Here is a 17182-nt window from a genome sequence, read left to right as displayed (position 1 = left end):
TACGTAACATGCCACTCCAGGAAATTCTGGTCCTTCTTCAAAGCTCAGCTTAAATCTCACCTCCTTTAGTGGACCCTTGGCACACCCTCCCCATTCCCAGACAAAGTGAATTATTCTCTCTGATCCCACAGAAATTTTCACACTGTTACTTCTGCTTCTGTCACTTTGTGTGTGATAATAAGTGATCAGGTTGTCAAGTGTGAGCCAGAGTTTTCTCACTCGTCTGATTCATCTTTGTATTCACGGCCCCTAGTAAAGTATATGCATATAATTGATATTAATAAGGTTCTTGGACGAATTAATAAGTATGTCTCTCTAGATAATCAGTACAAGTCTTCTAGAACAGAGGTCGTCAAACCAAATTTGGCCTCCACCCGTTTTTTTTTTTTAACGATTTATTTATTTATTTATTTATTTATTTTATTTAGTTTTTGGCTGCATTGGGTCTTAGTTGCGGCACACGGGATCTTCACTGAGGCACGTGGGATTTTTTGTTGCGGTGCGCGGGCTCTTCGTTGTGGTGCATGGGCTTCTCTCTAGTTATGGCATGTGGGTTTTCTCTTCTCTGGTTGTGGCGCGCAGGCTCCAGGGCGCCTGGGCTGTGTAGTTTGCAGCACGCGGGCTCTAGTTGAGGCGCATGAGCTCAGTAGTTGTGGCGCACGGGATTAGTTGCCCCGCAGCATGTGGAGTCTTAGTTCCCTGACCAGGAATCGAACCCACGTCCCCTGCGTTGTTAGGATTGTAAGGTGGATTCTTTACCACTGGACCACCAGAGAAGTCCCGCCACCCCTTTTTTTTTTTTCTGATGAGATAAATGCTTTTATTTAATTAATTAATTAATTTATTTATTTATTTTTGACTGCGTTGGGTCTTCGTTGCTTCACGTGGGCTTTCTCTAGTTGCGGCGAGCGGGGGCTACTCTTTGTTGCGGTGCGCAGGCTTCTCATCGTGGTGGCTTCTCTTGTTGCAGAGCGTGGGCTCTAGGCACATGGGCTTCAGTAGTTGTGGCATGTGGGATCAGTAGTTATGGCTCACGGGTTTAGTTGCTCCGCGACATGTGGGATCTTCCCGGACCAGGGCTCGAACCTGTGTCCCCTGCATTGGCAGGCGGATTCTTAACAACTGTGCCACCAGGGAAGCCCCTGCCAGCCGTTTTTATAAGTAAAGTTTTATTGGAGCACAACCACACTCATACAGTTACATACTGTTTTCATACTACAGTAGCAGAGTTGAGTAGCTGTGACAGAGTCAGTAGCCCACAACCTAAAATGTTTACTCTCTGGCCTTTTACAGAAAGTTTGCTGACTCCTGGTCTAGACATACATTTTCTTCCACTCAACATTGCTGGATAAACTCTGAAAATGTCTTAGTCATTGGTTGCCGTTTATCAAGATTTTTTAAAAGTGATATACCATTACTTTTGATCTAGCAAGGTACCACAAAGGTAATAATTAAGTTACAGCTGTAGTTGATTGCATTCCTGGGGCAAATTCTCCATTCTTCAGTTGAACACCTAATTGAAGTTGGGTGTTTTCTAAATTGCACCGGTACCACATTCACAAGTCATCATTTTGTTGTCATATTTGTGAGACCTCAGTGGAAACTAGGATAGAAAGAATCCCATTATAACTGGCTAAATGATAAACATCTAACCCCATTTCAGTTAAAATTAGAGAAAGTAAAAGATTATTCCTAGAGGTTTGTTAAGCAAGTTATATGGCAATAAAGAGCATGAAAATATTTTCCCCCTGTCTATTCTTTGAGTAGCCTAATACTAAAGTTTTAGTCTCTGGACTTACATAGCAATGGGCCTTTGTTCAGACAAGGTTGAGTAAGTGAACTACTATCAGTTTTCTACTTGTGATTTGTTCATTATTCTAAGTGTATATGTGGCCGTTAGGGCATTGCCTAACACAGAACGTATCTTCAGAAATATTTGTTGAATTAATGTCCTTGCAAGTAGAAATCTTTACAGGATTCATTTATTATTATGTTGCATTAGGCCTTTATACATATAGAAATAGTAAATTTTATCATTGCTCAGAGGACGGCATGGTTAACCCTAGCTGAGATTAGTAAATGAGACATGACAAAGAAAATACGATTAGAGTAACTACTGAAGGACTGAAAAAACAAAAAAGATAGGTAAGGAAGGCATATAAGGCAGGGAGATGGCATTGACAGAGACAGGCACACATAAGATGAAATGACAGGAGTGGGGCTGTCCCAGCCTGCTGGACGCAGTCTGTTTATTCAGGTTAGAGTGATTGCTCGTAAAATCGAACAGGTAGGTTAGGTCTATAGCTCTAGAATTTAAATACCTTAGATACCTTATCATATTACTAGAAAACCACAAGATGCTTGAGCAGAGGAATAAAAAGGAAAAGACACTAGGTGTGAGGAAGTTGAGTTAAGAGACCCTGAAAGGTGGAGGAGCAATAGACAATGACAGGAAAGAATGATATGAGAACTGTTGACATGTATGTAAGTTGACAAGATCAAGAGGAAGAGAGTGAGGTCAAAACTGATCACAGGGTTTCTAGCCTCAGAAAACAGTCTTGTCGTTAATAGAAAATAGGAAATCAGAAGCATTATGAGGGAAAGGTGATTAAATCATTTTTAGTAGAGGAGGTCTTGAGCTCAAGAGAGAAGCCAGGGCTGGGAGGTAGATTTCAGAGTCCCCAGAATAAAAGAAGAGGTAGTCAAGGGTCTTGTTGCAGTGAGACTAAGAAGAATGCAGTCCCAGAAAAGGCCTTAGTATTTAGCTCAGGAGATCAATTATTACCTTTGAAAATGAAGACCAGGTTGCCGAAGATTAAAGCTGGGTCACCCAACGTGAGGACTTGGACTTCTAATTGCTCGTCAAGGTAGTATTGGAGAGATTTCAAAAAGCCTAATGGAAATTCCACATACAGCTAAATAACAAACAAAAATGTCACAGTTCTTTTTCTTTTCCTGAAATCATACCAATCCAATGTTGGTTTTTTATGCGGACTAGAAGTTCTGAGGTACATTAACGATGGATTTGATTGATTTAAAGCGGGAAAGTGCATTATTACTTAATCTTGCCTCTTCAGCCTTTTGAAAGAATTCATTTAAGTGTTCCTTGGAACACACTTTGGCAAATGTATGCGATAATGATGTGAGGTTGCCTAGCAGCAGGCTCTCTGATGGGCAGAATCAGGCTTTTAGTCCCAAGATGTCCACATAACTGCCACACTAATAGGTTACAGAGTGTTGCCATGTACATTGTTTCATCTGGTCTTCGCACCACTCGTTAAAATATCTCCCGGCCACCTTTATTTCCGAAAATAATAAGGCAGTCTCCTTTTAACTTTGCACATTCCTAGCTGTTGAGAGTTGCTCTAGAATTTATTTGGAAGAATCTGGTACTTTCTTTCCTTCAGGTTCTGTTAAGAAAATTGAAATCCTGCTTTTTTTTTTTAATGTCCATTAGCAAAATCACCTTAGAACGAGTTTGTGCTGTGTGTATATTTTTTTATGTGCATGTGTCACATCTGTGGCTATTTAATTCAGTTACCCAAAGAGTAATGATGCAAAGAGCCATAATAAATATTTGAGGTTAGAAGTGGATTTTGACATGGACATATTTCTTACTCTTCTATTTGATTATGTACATTTCAAGGAATTGATTATTATAATCTGTGTATCATTAACTAAAACTATGAAAAGCTCATTGCTAAAAATCCTTAGTGTATTTTTCAACATCCTGTGCTTCTTCAGAGCTTCGAAAATAGACTCTTAAATGAGAACTGTGGGCACATCATGGTTTGTAAGTTATGTGTGTTTAGAAATTTCTCCTGAAATAGACAAAAAGCATAAGCAAAATTAACCTGCAAGGTTAATTGAACACTCTCTTAGGAGAACGACACTCCATGCCAGAAGGTTGCTGGATTTTCTTTTTAATTTTAAAAAGAGACAGACACCAACAGACAATTGGGAAAGAGCAGTTTCATACACAGATATGCATCAAAGACACCCCTTGTTAATGATCTCAGATGAGTGGATATGCTGAAATATAATGCCAAACAGCATTCTTTGCTAAATAGCTCCAAGTAGAGCCTTAGGAGTTTCTACCTTGTCCAAGGTAGAATAAGTGCCACCAGTGGAATCTAGTTCCTACAACTGACATTGAATTCCATTGGGAAAGCGTCTCCTCCGATTGGTTTTTGGCATCATCTCAAGTGTCCCCATCCCCCAGCAGCTGCTGTGCTTTAGAGTGCCAGCGTAACTCGGAGAGAGGCAAAGATCATTCAGCTGCAAGCAATGGGGAGGTTTTGGCATCTTCCACATCATGGGAAGCCAGCCAAGTTGTGCTTAAAGCCAACTTCTAAAAAAAGACCTTTCAAAAATATAAATGTTTTATAGCTGAGCTCCTGCTTGAGAAGTCTCCCCCATGTTCTGTCTCCTGTATCCCAAGACTGGCCACAAGCCATTAGCAAGGGGCAGATGAGAAGGGAAAGCTTTGACTCTCACTTTCTCCCTAATCTCCCAGACTCTCATGGGTGATGTTCTTTACTGGACTTGGGACACATATGGGGGAAGTGAGCTGGGGTCCTGTCAGAAGGTGCTAAAACCCAAAGGCAAGAAAGGCATGGAGGACAGAGCCCAGACATTTGAAGCAAAGAGTTGGAGCCAGAGAAGGAACAGAAGGAAAGTCATTTGGTCCCTGCTTTGAATGTAAAGGATGATTTGATAGTGTTTATTCTTGCTTATTTTTTTTCATTCCAGTTTATTTGAAGCTAAAATTCTTTGTGATAAGTATCGGGCTTCTGTCTAACAGGACCTCTCCTGGTTTGACTGAATGTTCCTCAACATAGCTATGTTTCCTGTATGTTAATAAAGGCATCCAGTATTTTCTTTTACTGTTAGGAATTGATGCAAACCCCGTAGATTCAGAGATGCAATGACTTTTGACAGTAGCTTTTTAAAAATGATAATAATTGCTTTTTTCACATATGTGTATATCCTAGATGGTGCCAAAGGTCCCAGATCACTGAGGGCATCAAGTTTGTTGGTGGTGCGAGGAGGAAAATTTAAGCGGAAGTTTGTGGATCTGGGGTAAGCACTTCATGAAGTTAAAAAGCAAGCCCTCTGTGAGAGAAGGATTAAATGAGAAAATGTCAAATTCCCCTTTCTGACTGTGTGCTGTCATTATAGGGCGCCTTTGCGAAGGAATTCCAACAAGGGAAAGAAATGGAAAGAAAAAGAGAAAGAAGCCAGTAGGTTTTCTCCAGGTAGCAGGTACGGGTGGGTGATTAAGAACAGATGTATCTCTGCATCTAAACTTTCTGGCCCCCTTCCACTGTTAACCAGAATTAGTGGTCAGTATCTCTGTGCTGAAGTGATACAGCTAGAGGTGAGATGAAAACAAATTGCGGTTTGTATTTGTCTTACTCCGATTGAAGCCTACACCTGGCCTCGGGTAGATCCATTGGCTTAATTGCAGAATTATGGTCACATGAACAGTTTTAATAAATGTTTATCTAAATACAGCATAAATGTATCTATGTGATGTGTCAGTTAGACACATTTCAGCTTTTTTGCCTGGCTACCCACAATTCTTGTGTCTTCTGGTTATAAGTCTGAAAGGGTAATTTTGCATTTAAGTATCTTGTTGGCTTTCAAGACTGTTCTGTCCACATGCGGGTAAGCAAGACCAGTGTCTCACTGAACTCAGCTGTTACGTTGATTTTTGCTGGCGCCATCAACCATGCTTACTCTTCAATAAAGACTTTCCTATAGAGAAGTGAGCTTTGTATAGCACATTGTCAAGCTTTCCCAACTTTATTCTGAGATTACAAAATTGTAAACTTAGGTTTATATAGGGAGACAGTAAAGCACAGAGCTCTCTCTGAAGTCCAACTGCCTGGGTTTGAATCAGCGCTCTCCCAGTTACTACCTTTAAAACCTTCGACAAGTTATTTAGCCTCTGTGCCTTTGTTTTCTCATATATGAAATGAGGATAATAAGAGTAGCTACCTGTTAGTGTAAGGATTAAATGAGTTTTCATGTAAAGCATTTAAAATGGTACCTGGCACATAGGAGGCATTCAAAAATAATAATAATGATAGCAATCTGCTGTCATTCTCATTATTATTTGCAGGTTACAAAGAAGTTTTATATTTATCATTTCATTTGATCCTTACAATAAGAGTGGGAGGGCAGATAATAATACCATACTTTATTGATGAAGAACTTCACCTTCATAGAATTTAATTGATTAGCCCATGATTATGCAACAAGCAATTAATGTCAGTTAGCTGGGGCTTGGCCTCCTGTCCAGATGTCTTTCCAACACTGCATGTCACCTCCTAGTTACTTAAGCATCTAATGATGTTTACATTTATTTATGAATTTTGGGAATCATCCCAATAGTATAGACTAAGGGAGAAACAGGCAAAATGCTAAGAATAAAAGAATGTAAAATTATTTGGGGACCACCTATCCATTTTATAGGTTGTCCCCAGCTGTTTCCTTTTTTCTCTTTTCTGGCATACACCTTGGTGAGAAATTGTACCTTCTCCCTGGGATTACAGGAGAATGGGGGAGAGGGTGAGGGATGAGAAGAGAGAATTCCAAAATTAATTATTTTTGTTAGTCTGGGTTTCCTTTACGCTGTACAATGGAGAAAGGCAAGAAAGCTCTGTTTATATTGAGGACAGGGATCTCAGGAAAAATAAGGCCATAATGCAACTCAAGAGCGCTTTTAACTTTGTGTGATTTTAGAGTGAGAAATATAAAATAGTCTACTTTGTGCCTTAGAACTAAGAATAGAAAACTATCAGATATGCTCAGGGGAAAAAACAACAACAGACAGTGAAACCGTTTAAGGGAGAGAGAGAGATGCCCAAATGCACAGTGGGAGAGAAACTTGAACACTTCTGAAGTGACACTGTGCTCCCTTCGGTCCCTGGGCTCCTGAGGCAGCCACTACCTCTCACCTTTGGGGCCCCACCCTCGATGGGACATAAGCGCAGGCATCCAACAGAGGGGAGGGGAGGGGAGAAGGTTTGACTGAATTTCGTCGTAGGAGCCAGAGAGTTCTCACGCCCTTGTATAAATTGCAGGTGAAAGTCAAGCAGGTCTTGACTCTGTTGGCAAATAACTCACCTTACTCCAGGCAAAACCACCATAGTCCAGGGTGGGCGGTCATCATCGCGCTGCTTAACCACAGCTGATACCAGCTTTTGAGCCAGCAGCCAGCTAGGCTGCCTAGTCAGCTACATTTTAAAACATTAACTCTGCAGTCTCTCTGCATCAGTAGTCACAAACAATTCATGTGTACAACGTTACAAAGGAGTTTTCAGTTAGAATCATAGTTTCATAATTATTTGTAATTACAGTAGAAGGTTGACAGGACTGAAAGGAATTCATGTAATTGAAACAGTAGGGCAGGGAAGAAGAAGGACTTTTTCAGTTTCAAAAAAATAAATTTTTGAGCTATCACAGTGATTGGTTAACAGTAATCAAATCTAATGACAGCCTCCATTCTCCTATGTAGATGAATAATGGGCCAGAACCTTATTCAGAACATATTCCAGGAAGTACAGTTACTGCCCAGTAGGAGCATAATGCAGTTGAGTTGGTTTCACAGGGCGCCCCCCTGAAGGTAGGTGGGTGGCAAGCACCATCAGCTGCAGGGTCCCACTGCAGTTGTGGAGAAGAACTGGGAGTAAACTCATCACTCCTGTGAGGTTTTCTCAGAAAAAGGAGGGACTGATTCACAAATTGAGTTAGTAATCTTATCTTTTAGGCTTTTCATCCAGTTCTTATAAGATTGTAAAAATCTGATGAGGTCATTCAATCAGTGATAACTGAAGTCTACCGGACTTGAAAGAGGCCAGACATTCGCTAAATGTGGTCTTGGTTTTAGTTTTTCCCTTCCCAAAGAGTAAAGAATTTACTGTATTCCTTGTGGAGACAAAGTGATTCAAATACATGACCAACATGAAACAAACAGATGAGGTTAAAATAAGAAGAAGTAAACCCTACAGAGATATATGGTTTGGTTCTGTCCTTTTCAAATACGTGCTCAGTGAACTTTCTGATTTAACCAGATAACATAGCAGATAACAAAAGCAGGAAACACCTAATCATCAGAGCTTGTTCATCCCTTAAAGTACATACCGAAGAGTAAGATAAAATTCTCTCCTTAGAATAAGGAGCCACTGGTGTCAGCGGAGTGTCTGTTTTTGGAGCTCTGTAGGAGAAGCTCCCAGTTTAGTCACTGAATGGAAAGCCCTGTGAGCAGATATGTGTATCTCAAAGCAAGGCTAGAAGGTGGCGCGTGGGAAAATTATGGGGAAGGGAGATGGCGCTCCTCTGTGGAAGCAGATCTGCTTTCACCTTAGAAGTGTGAACAGTGGAGAAAACACTGAGCTGGAATCCAGTATTCGTCCTGACTTTGCCATAGGTAAGTCTGAATTCCTTGGACCTTGGTTTCCTACCAAAAAATAAGTGTGGTCAACTAAAACTACATGGTCTGTAACTCCCTATGCATCTCTGCCTGCACTATCCAGCATGGTCGTCTCCAGTCAGATGTGGCCGTTGAGCACTTGAAATGTAGCTTGTCTGTATCGAGATGTGTTGTAGGAGAAAAAGCATGCTCGATTGCAAAGACTTCGCATGGAAAAAAATAGAATGTGACATATCTTAGTATCTTAATAATTTTATAATACTGATTACATGTTGAAATAATATTTTGAATATTTTGGGTGAGATAAAATATGTCATAAAAATTAATTTTACCTCTTTTTTTCCATGTGGCCACTAGAAAGTTTTAGTTTACCTATGTGGTTCATATTATATTTCTTTTGGACAGTGTTGATCTATATGATTCTATGAAAAACATACTCTTTTGATTTCTGACTCTTTTGTTGGTCTGTAAATTAGCATGTATTCATTTGTTTGTTCATTCTTTTTTTATCTATATGTACTCCTCTTTGTTCCAAATATTATTTGTGTATATACAAAAATACATATGGTACAACAGTATAATTTGTTTTAAAAGTAAATCGGATAGGGAAAAACAAGATAAAGCAAAAAGTAAGGTTGGTACTTAAAACAGAACATCTTCAGCAGTACTTTCATAGTAAATGTAACAGTGGCCTCCAGTAAAAGCCAAGAGCATAATGTCAAGGCGATTAAGAGCCTGAGTTCAAACCGCAGCTCTGCCCCTTGTCCTCTTGAGCAAGTTACTTCACCTCTCTGTACCTCAGTTTTCTCATCAATAAGATGGAAACATGTATTTACCTCTTCAGGTCATTAAGGGGATTGAAATCACATTTAAGCACATTTTAAGTCCTTAGTAAATATAAATGGCTATCATCACTATTAATGCTTAAAGTAATTCTTACTGCAGGGATATAAAACAAAATATTCTCTGGACATATTTTGCTGGCAGTCTCATTCATGCAGGGGTGACTTTGGTACTATCTTGACGAATAAATGGACCATGTGGATTATAGTTCAGGCAGTTTCTCTCAAAGAAACTTTAGATAAATCATGGTACTGCAGTGGGTTTGAGATTATACTGCATGACAAGTACCTGGAGGGCAGTTCTGCCCTGTTGCTGAGCAAGGGCCAAGCCTCTGCTCCTGAGCTGGAGTTGAAACACACCCTTTCAGAAGAGCTGAGGAGTGGGATAAACACATGCACACAGAGAGAGAAACCCCTTTCTCTGCCTACACCCGGTCCACAGAGGCACCCCAGAGAGGAGCCAGCTTTTTCCTTCAAAAAAAAAAAAAAAAAAAAAACATTTTAAAAAACGAGAAACAAAAATGTAGTTATAAATGCCAGTGGAGAATGGCCATTAGAAAATGGCAGAATAATTTGAGCCTGAAAAGTTTTAGAGTGCACATTACCAAGCCACTAGTGGCCATGAACAGTGATGGCAAAAACTCACCACTGGAGAACTTAACCTTGGCCATGTAGCTCACGTGGGCTCTCCCCTTCACTTGATATTTTTAATGCCCAAAGGTAGTAGCTTTGTTCTTAAAAAGAGGATTATTTGGGTTATAAATTAAGAGTAATTTGTTAAAGTCTCCAATTTTAAAACCTAGCTTTTTTTGAGTTTGGCTCAACTTACAAATCCCGTCATTTTGTTTTACACATCAAGTAAAATTTTATATGAAATAAAAAAGGTTTCACTTTCATGAAAACCTTTGAACAATATTAGCTTAGCCTCAGGAGAGCAGAACCTGTTCGCTCATAATTGTCTGTCCTGTTTTTAGCTGCATTTATAAATTTAATCTATTTAGTTTTCCTTTTAAGTAATTTCCAGTGCCTAAAACCTGACAAACTTACATTCCTAACAAATCAACACTTTTCATACTTTAAAAAACTCTTGAAAATCTACTAAATTAAAATAACTATAGTGACTCTAAACATCCCAACACTCTTTATCAGTGTGGTAGTTTTACACCTTAATTAGCTAAATCTGAAATCAGTTAAATATATTAAGGTAGACTCAATAGACAAGTTTCTTTCTCAGTTTCTAATAATACAAATTTTCTTTAAAACTAACCAGTATATTTATTATTCCTAAACTAATATTTTTGTTTTGATAATATGGATTTTATTTACATGATCATCTTGCTGTTTCATTTTATATCTTCCCAATATGGGGAAGACTCATTGAGGGAACAGTTTCTCCATCTCAAGTGAGTGTACGGGAAGAAAAAAATATATTTTTCCCTCTACACTCCTAGGCTCTTCAACTGAAGCCCTGTAAATTAGACTGACAGAAGACAGATTAACAAGGGAAAAGCATACAAATGTATTTAATGTAAGTTTTATGAGACACAGGAGCCTTCATTAGGAAATAAAGACCCAAAGAAGGAGTTAAGCCTGGAGAATTTTTATCCTAGGTTTGATGAAGTGTGGAAAGTTGTGGGGAAGTGTGATAGGACAGAAAGGTATGAGGCTAAGGGTAGTAAACTGAGGAAACTTAACCAGGCCTGTTCATTCATTTGCTCAGGTTCCTCCTGGCGTCTGTCCATCTATGGAGTTAAGGATGCTCCTCTCCTCTGGGTATAGGGAGGGTACCTCTCTCACATGAGGGTCTTATGACCTGGTTCAGGGGAGATGGGGAAGGTCAGAGAGCCCTTCCTGCACCTGCCTTTTCTCAAATTCCTTCAGCTTAAAATATTCACTTTGCCAAGGTGTGCCCTATTTGGGGGTAGCATGTCCTGAACCCCATCATAAGTTAAGGTTAAGCACTCTATGTTGACCATCTCAAATGAGCTGTTGGTTATTGATCAGATGTTTAGACCATAACTCAGGATCTAGAAGCAGGATATTTCCAGGTTGTTGGCCTGGCTGCAGATGGACACCTGCTTGTAATAGCTGTTACCTGTTCAGGTCTCTCAGTCCCCTTCAGAAGGGGCTGGCTTTACAACCTCCGTGTCCTTAATGGATGTTAGAACCTTGCAGAATTACTTCATCTGATTTGAGTAAATGGAGGTCTGCAATCCTTCCTCTGGTTGCACCTAACTTTCTTCAATTAACCTCCTTTACTACCTGCTTGAATTCTATATTCTGTTTATACTTTTTCTATTCTGGAAGTTCCTGAACTCCTAATTATATCTTGATGACATCCAATTAGACTCTGAATACTTAATTGTATTCAAAATTAAAACAAACCAAAAAAAAAAAAAAAAAACACCATGGAATGTTTACCTGAGCAGCTTAATTTTGGGGTGCTAGCACCAGGGTAAACTGGTTTGAAGATATATAAATGAGTTAATTGTTTCATAGAGTTGTTAACTATAAACTATTTAAATGCCAGGAGGCAGTTACTCTCCCCACCTCACACCCCCAGCAAATGGCATTTTCGGATTATAGAGACTTAATTTGAAGACATGCTTTCTCCCAGTTCCTAACAATAAAACAATCAGGGATATAGCAGTGATTTGTGAATCTATTTTTTCCAAAAATGATAGTGAGTCTTTAGTGTATAAGCTAAAAAAGAAAATGAAGCAAGTATAGAACACATACCTGTTTTGATCCTCTAGAAATTATTTTTAGATCTATTAAGTATTCATTTCTACCAATCTTGATTTTTCAAGGGAATTATTAAGGATCTGTATGGAGTTTATGCCCCTTGGCCCATAACCTGCCCTCTGAGTCAAAAAAGTTAAGAAGGGAGGGAGGGAAGGAGGGAAGGAAGAATTTTATGTTATTCTTAACAGATTTCTCCACAAAGTGAAACAGACTATAAGAGTGGTCAATAGTAGAATAACTGTTACCAAATCCTTTCTGCTCCTTTTGTAGGCCCGAGAGTTGTATATCCAAAAGGAAATTGGCATTTATTTTAGAAAGCTGGTGAGCTGATAGGTCTATAATTTTAAAGTAGTGAAGAGTTTGCTTTTTTAAATGAATATTCTATACTCTAGGTCCAAGCAAATGGAAGCGTACCACTGTTCAGTTTTTTGAAGGATACTAGGAACCACACAGAGGTTCCATCAGCTCAGGGAGTTTTAGAGTCAAGGATACACAAAGAAATGAGGGGGACAGGATACAGCCCCAGCAGGGACACAGCCAGACCTGGAAAATAGTCTTCAAAATACCCCAGGATCTGATGGTTTGCAGCAGTGAGGACAGTGGTTGTCTCCTTAGAAGTGGGCTTTCTTTGCTTTCTATGTGACTATTCCTTTGTTCCTCCGTTATCGTGGTGTGGAAAGCTAGAGCAGAAAGCCTCTGGATATTATCCAAGGCTGAGCTTCTATGATCACATTCATCACATGGGCCTTCGGACCCGTCTTTAGTGCTGGATGTACAACTCCACATGGAATTTTTACTCTTGAGTATTTTCCTGGCAGTGAGAATTTTATGAAAGGGTTTAATGAGACGTGGTCTACAGGTTTTCTTTGAAATGTTAACCTGGCCAGGATTTGAACTACCAAAAGTCCTTCTCAAATAGGGCATTAGAATGACAACAATTTGGCAACAATATTCTTATTTCCTACCTATTAAAAGTGGTAGAGAACAGTGAACTCTATGCTGGAAATGAAGTGATACATTACTCTCTTTTTCCTAGTTCCAAGGAGGATTAAGAAAAGGATATATAAGATCAAGATCCATTCCATATGGGAACAGAGTCAAGGATGGACACTCGAATTAAGTAAATAAATCAAGCTTAAAGTTTGGCCGTGTGGCTGACAGGGTCTTGGTGCTCCAGCTGGCTGTCGGGCCTGAGCCTCTGAGGTGGGAGAGCCGAGTTCAGACACGGAACCACCACAGACCTCCCGGCCCCGCGTAATATCAATCAGTGAGAGCTCTCCCAGAGATCTCTGTGTCAATGCTAAGACCCAGCTCCACTCAATGACCAGCAAGCTCCAGTGCTGGACACCCCATGCCAAACAACTAGCAAGACGGGAACACAACCCCACCCAATAGCAGAGAAGCTGCCTAAAATCATACTAAGTTCATAGATACCCCAAAACACACCACTGGATGTGGTCCTGCCCATCAGAAAGACAAGCTCCAGCCTCATCCACCAGAACAAAGGCAGCAGTCCCCTCCGCCAGGAAGCCTACACAATCCACTGAACCAACCTTACCCAATGGGGGAAGACACCCAAAACAGTGGGAACTACGAACCTGCAGCCGGTGAAGAGGAGACCCCAAACACAGTAAGTTAAGCAAAACGAGAAGACAGAGAAATACGCAGCAGATGAAGGAGCAAGGTAAAAACCCACCAGACCAAACAAATGAAGAGGAAATAAGCAGTCTACCTGAAAAACAATTCAGAGTAATGATAGTAAAGATGATCCAAAATCTTGGAAAGAGAATGGAAAATATACAAGAAACGTTCAACAAGGAGCTAGAAGAACTAAAGAGCAAGCAAACAATGATAAACAACACTATAAATGAAATTTAAAATTCTTTAGAAGGAATCAATAGAGTAACTGATGCAGAAGAACAGTTAAGTGACCTGGAAGATAAAATAGTGGAAATAACTACTGCAGAGCAGAATAAAGAAAAAAGAATGGAAAGAATTGAGGACAGTCTCAGAGACCTCTGGGACAACATTAAACGAACCAATATTCGAATTATAGGGGTCCCAGAAGACGAAGAGAAAAAGAAAGGGACTGAGAAAATATTTGAAGAGATTATAGTTGAAAACTTCCCTGATATGGGAAAGGAAATAGTCAATCATGTCCAGGAAGCACAGAGAGTCCCATACAGGATAAATCTGAGGAGAAACACGCCAAGACACATATAATCAAACTATCAAAAATTAAATACAAAGAAAAAATACTAAAAGCAGCAAGGGAAAAGCAACAAATAACATACAAGGGAATCCCCACAAGGTTAAAAGCTGATCTTTCAGCAGAAACTCTGCAAGCCAGAAGGGAGTGGCAGGACATATTTAAAGTGATGAAAGGGAAAAACCTAAAACCAAGATTACTCTACCCAGCAAGGATCTCTTTCAGATTTGATGGAGAAATTAAAACCTTTACATACACGCAAAAGCTAAGAGAATTCAGCACCACCAAACCAGCTTGACAACAAATGCTAAAGGAACTTCTCTAGGCAGGAAACACAAGAGAAGGAAAAGACCTACAGTAACAAACCCAGAACAATTAAGAAAATGGTAATAGAAACATACATATCTATAATTACCTTAAATGTAAAGGGATTAAAAGCTCCAACCAGAAGACACAGACTGGCTGAATGGATACAAAAACAAGATGCGTATATATGCTGTCTACAAGAGACCCACCTCAGACCTAGGGGCACATACAGAGTGAAAGTGAGGAGGTGGAAAAAGATATTCCATGCAAATGGAAATCAAAAGAAAGCTGGAGTAGCAATTCTCATATCAGACAAAGTAGACTTTAAAATAAAGATTATTACAAGAGACAAAGAAGGACACTACATAATGATCAAGGGATCAATCCAAGAAGAAGATATAACAATTGTAAATATTTACGCACCCAACATAGGAGCACCTCAATACATAAGGCAAATGCTAACAGCCATAAAAGGGGAAATCGACAGTAACACAGTAAGAGTAGGGGACTTTAACACCCCACTTTCACCAATGGACAGATCAACCAAAATGAAAATAAATAAGGAAACACAAGCTTTAAAGGATACATTAAACAAGATGGACTTAATTCATATTTATAGGACATTCCATCCAAAAACAACAGAATACACTTTCTTCTCAAGTGCTCGTGGAACATTCTCCAGGATAGATGGTATCTTGGGTCACAAATCAAGCCCTGGTAAATTTAAGAAAATTGAAATCATATCAAGTATCTTTTCCCACCACAATGCTATAAGACTAGATATCAATTACAGGAAAAAAAAAAACTGTAAAAAATACAAACACATGGAGGCTAAACAATACGCTACTAAATAACCAAGAGATCACTGAAGAAATCAAAGAGTATATCAAAAAATACCTAGAGACAAATGACAATGAAAGCACAATGGCCCAAAACCTATGGGATGCAGCAAAAGCAGTTCTAAGAGGGAAGTTTATAGCAATACAGTCCTACCTCAAGAAACAAGAAAAATCTCAAATAAACAACCTAACCTTACACCTAAAGCAAATAGAGAAAGAAGAACAAAAAACCCCCAAAGTTAGCAGAAGGAAAGAAATCATAAAGATCAGATCAGAAGTAAATGAAAAAGAAATGAAGAAAACGATAGCAGAGATCAATAAAACTAAAAGCTGGTTCTTTGAGAAGATAAACAAAATGATAAACTCATCAAGAAAAAAAGGGAAAAGACTCAAATCAACAGAATTAGAAATGAAAAAGGAGAAGTAACAGCTGACACTGCAGAAATACAAAGGATCATGAGAGATTACTACAAGCAACTCTATCCCAAAAAATGGACAACCTGGAAGAAATGGACAAATTCTTAGAAAAGCACGACCTTCCAAGACTGAACCAGGAAGAAATAGAAGATATAAACAGACCAATCACAAGCACTGAAATTGAAACTGTGATTAAAAATCTTCCAACAAACAAAAGCCCAGGACCAGATGGATTCACAGGTGAATTCTATCAAACATTTAGAGAAGAGCTGACACCTATCCTTCTAAAACTCTTCCAAAATATAACAGAGGGAGGAACACTCCCAAACTCATTCTACGAGGCCACCATCACCCTGATACCAAAACCAGACAACGATGTTGCAAAAAAAGAAAGCTACTACAGGACAGTATCACTGATGAACATCGGTGCAAAAATCCTCAACAAAATACTAGCAAACTGAATCCAGCAGCACATTCAAAGGATCATACACCATGAGCAAGTGAGGTTTATCCCAGAAATGCAAGGATTGTTCAATATACTCAAATCGATCAATGTGATACACCATCTTAACAAAGTGAAGGATAAAAACCATATGATAATCTCAATAAATGCAGAAAAAGCTTTCAACAAAATTCAACACCCATTTATGATTAAAAACCCTCCAGAAAGTAGGCATAGAGGGAACTTATCTCAACATAATAAAGGCCATATATGACAAACCCACAGCCTACATCATTCTCAGTGGTGAAAAACTGAAACCATGTCCACTAAGATCAGGAACAAGACAAGGTTGCCCACTCTCACCACTATTATTCAACATAGTTTTGGAAGTTATAGCCACAGCAGTCAGAGATGAAAAAGAAATAAAAGGAATCCAAACCGGAAAAGAAGAAGTAAAACTGTCACCGTTTGCAGATGACGTGATACTATACATAGAGAATCCTAAAGATGCTACCAGAAAACTACTGGAGCAAATCAATGAATTTGGTAAAGTAGCAGGATACAAAATTAATTCACAGAAATCTCTGGCATTCCTATACACTAATGATGAAAAATCTGAAAGAGAAATTAAGGAAACACTCCCATTCACCACTGCAACAAAAAGAATAAAATACCTAGGAATAAACCTACCAAAGGAGACAAAAGACCTGTACACAGAAAACTATAAGACCCTGAGGAAAGAAATTAAAGATGATACAAACAGATGGAGAAATATACCATGTTCTTGGATTGGAAGAATCAACATCATGAAAATGACTATACTACCCAAAGCAATCTACAGACTTAATGCAATCCCTATCAAACTACCAATGGCATTTTTCACAGAACTAGAACAAAAAATTTCACAATTTGTATGGAAACACAGAAGACCCTGAATAGCCA

At 39.1% G+C, this 17182-nt stretch overlaps 1 protein-coding gene across 5 annotated transcripts in view; it reads left to right on the top strand.

The window, feature by feature from the left end:
- Positions 1–17182, top strand: part of PPP1R9A (protein phosphatase 1 regulatory subunit 9A) — a 286952-nt gene that overhangs the window by 258830 nt on the left and 10940 nt on the right. For 3 of the 5 annotated variants that reach the window (XM_068550629.1, XM_068550630.1, XM_068550628.1), the window contains 2 exons: positions 4995–5082; positions 5182–5265. The exons of the other annotated variants lie outside the window; for them this stretch is intronic. In XM_068550629.1, the coding sequence (XP_068406730.1) occupies positions 4995–5082; positions 5182–5265 (172 nt within the window). The remainder of the gene's footprint in view (positions 1–4994; positions 5083–5181; positions 5266–17182) is intronic. 5 annotated transcript variants of the gene reach the window in all.

The sequence above is a fragment of the Eschrichtius robustus genome, chromosome 8 (assembly GCF_028021215.1).
Source record: "Eschrichtius robustus isolate mEscRob2 chromosome 8, mEscRob2.pri, whole genome shotgun sequence".
Classification (NCBI taxonomy): domain Eukaryota; kingdom Metazoa; phylum Chordata; class Mammalia; order Artiodactyla; family Eschrichtiidae; genus Eschrichtius; species Eschrichtius robustus.
The sequence above is the reverse complement of the archived record's forward strand: the minus strand, read 5'-3'. Positions and strand labels throughout refer to the sequence as shown.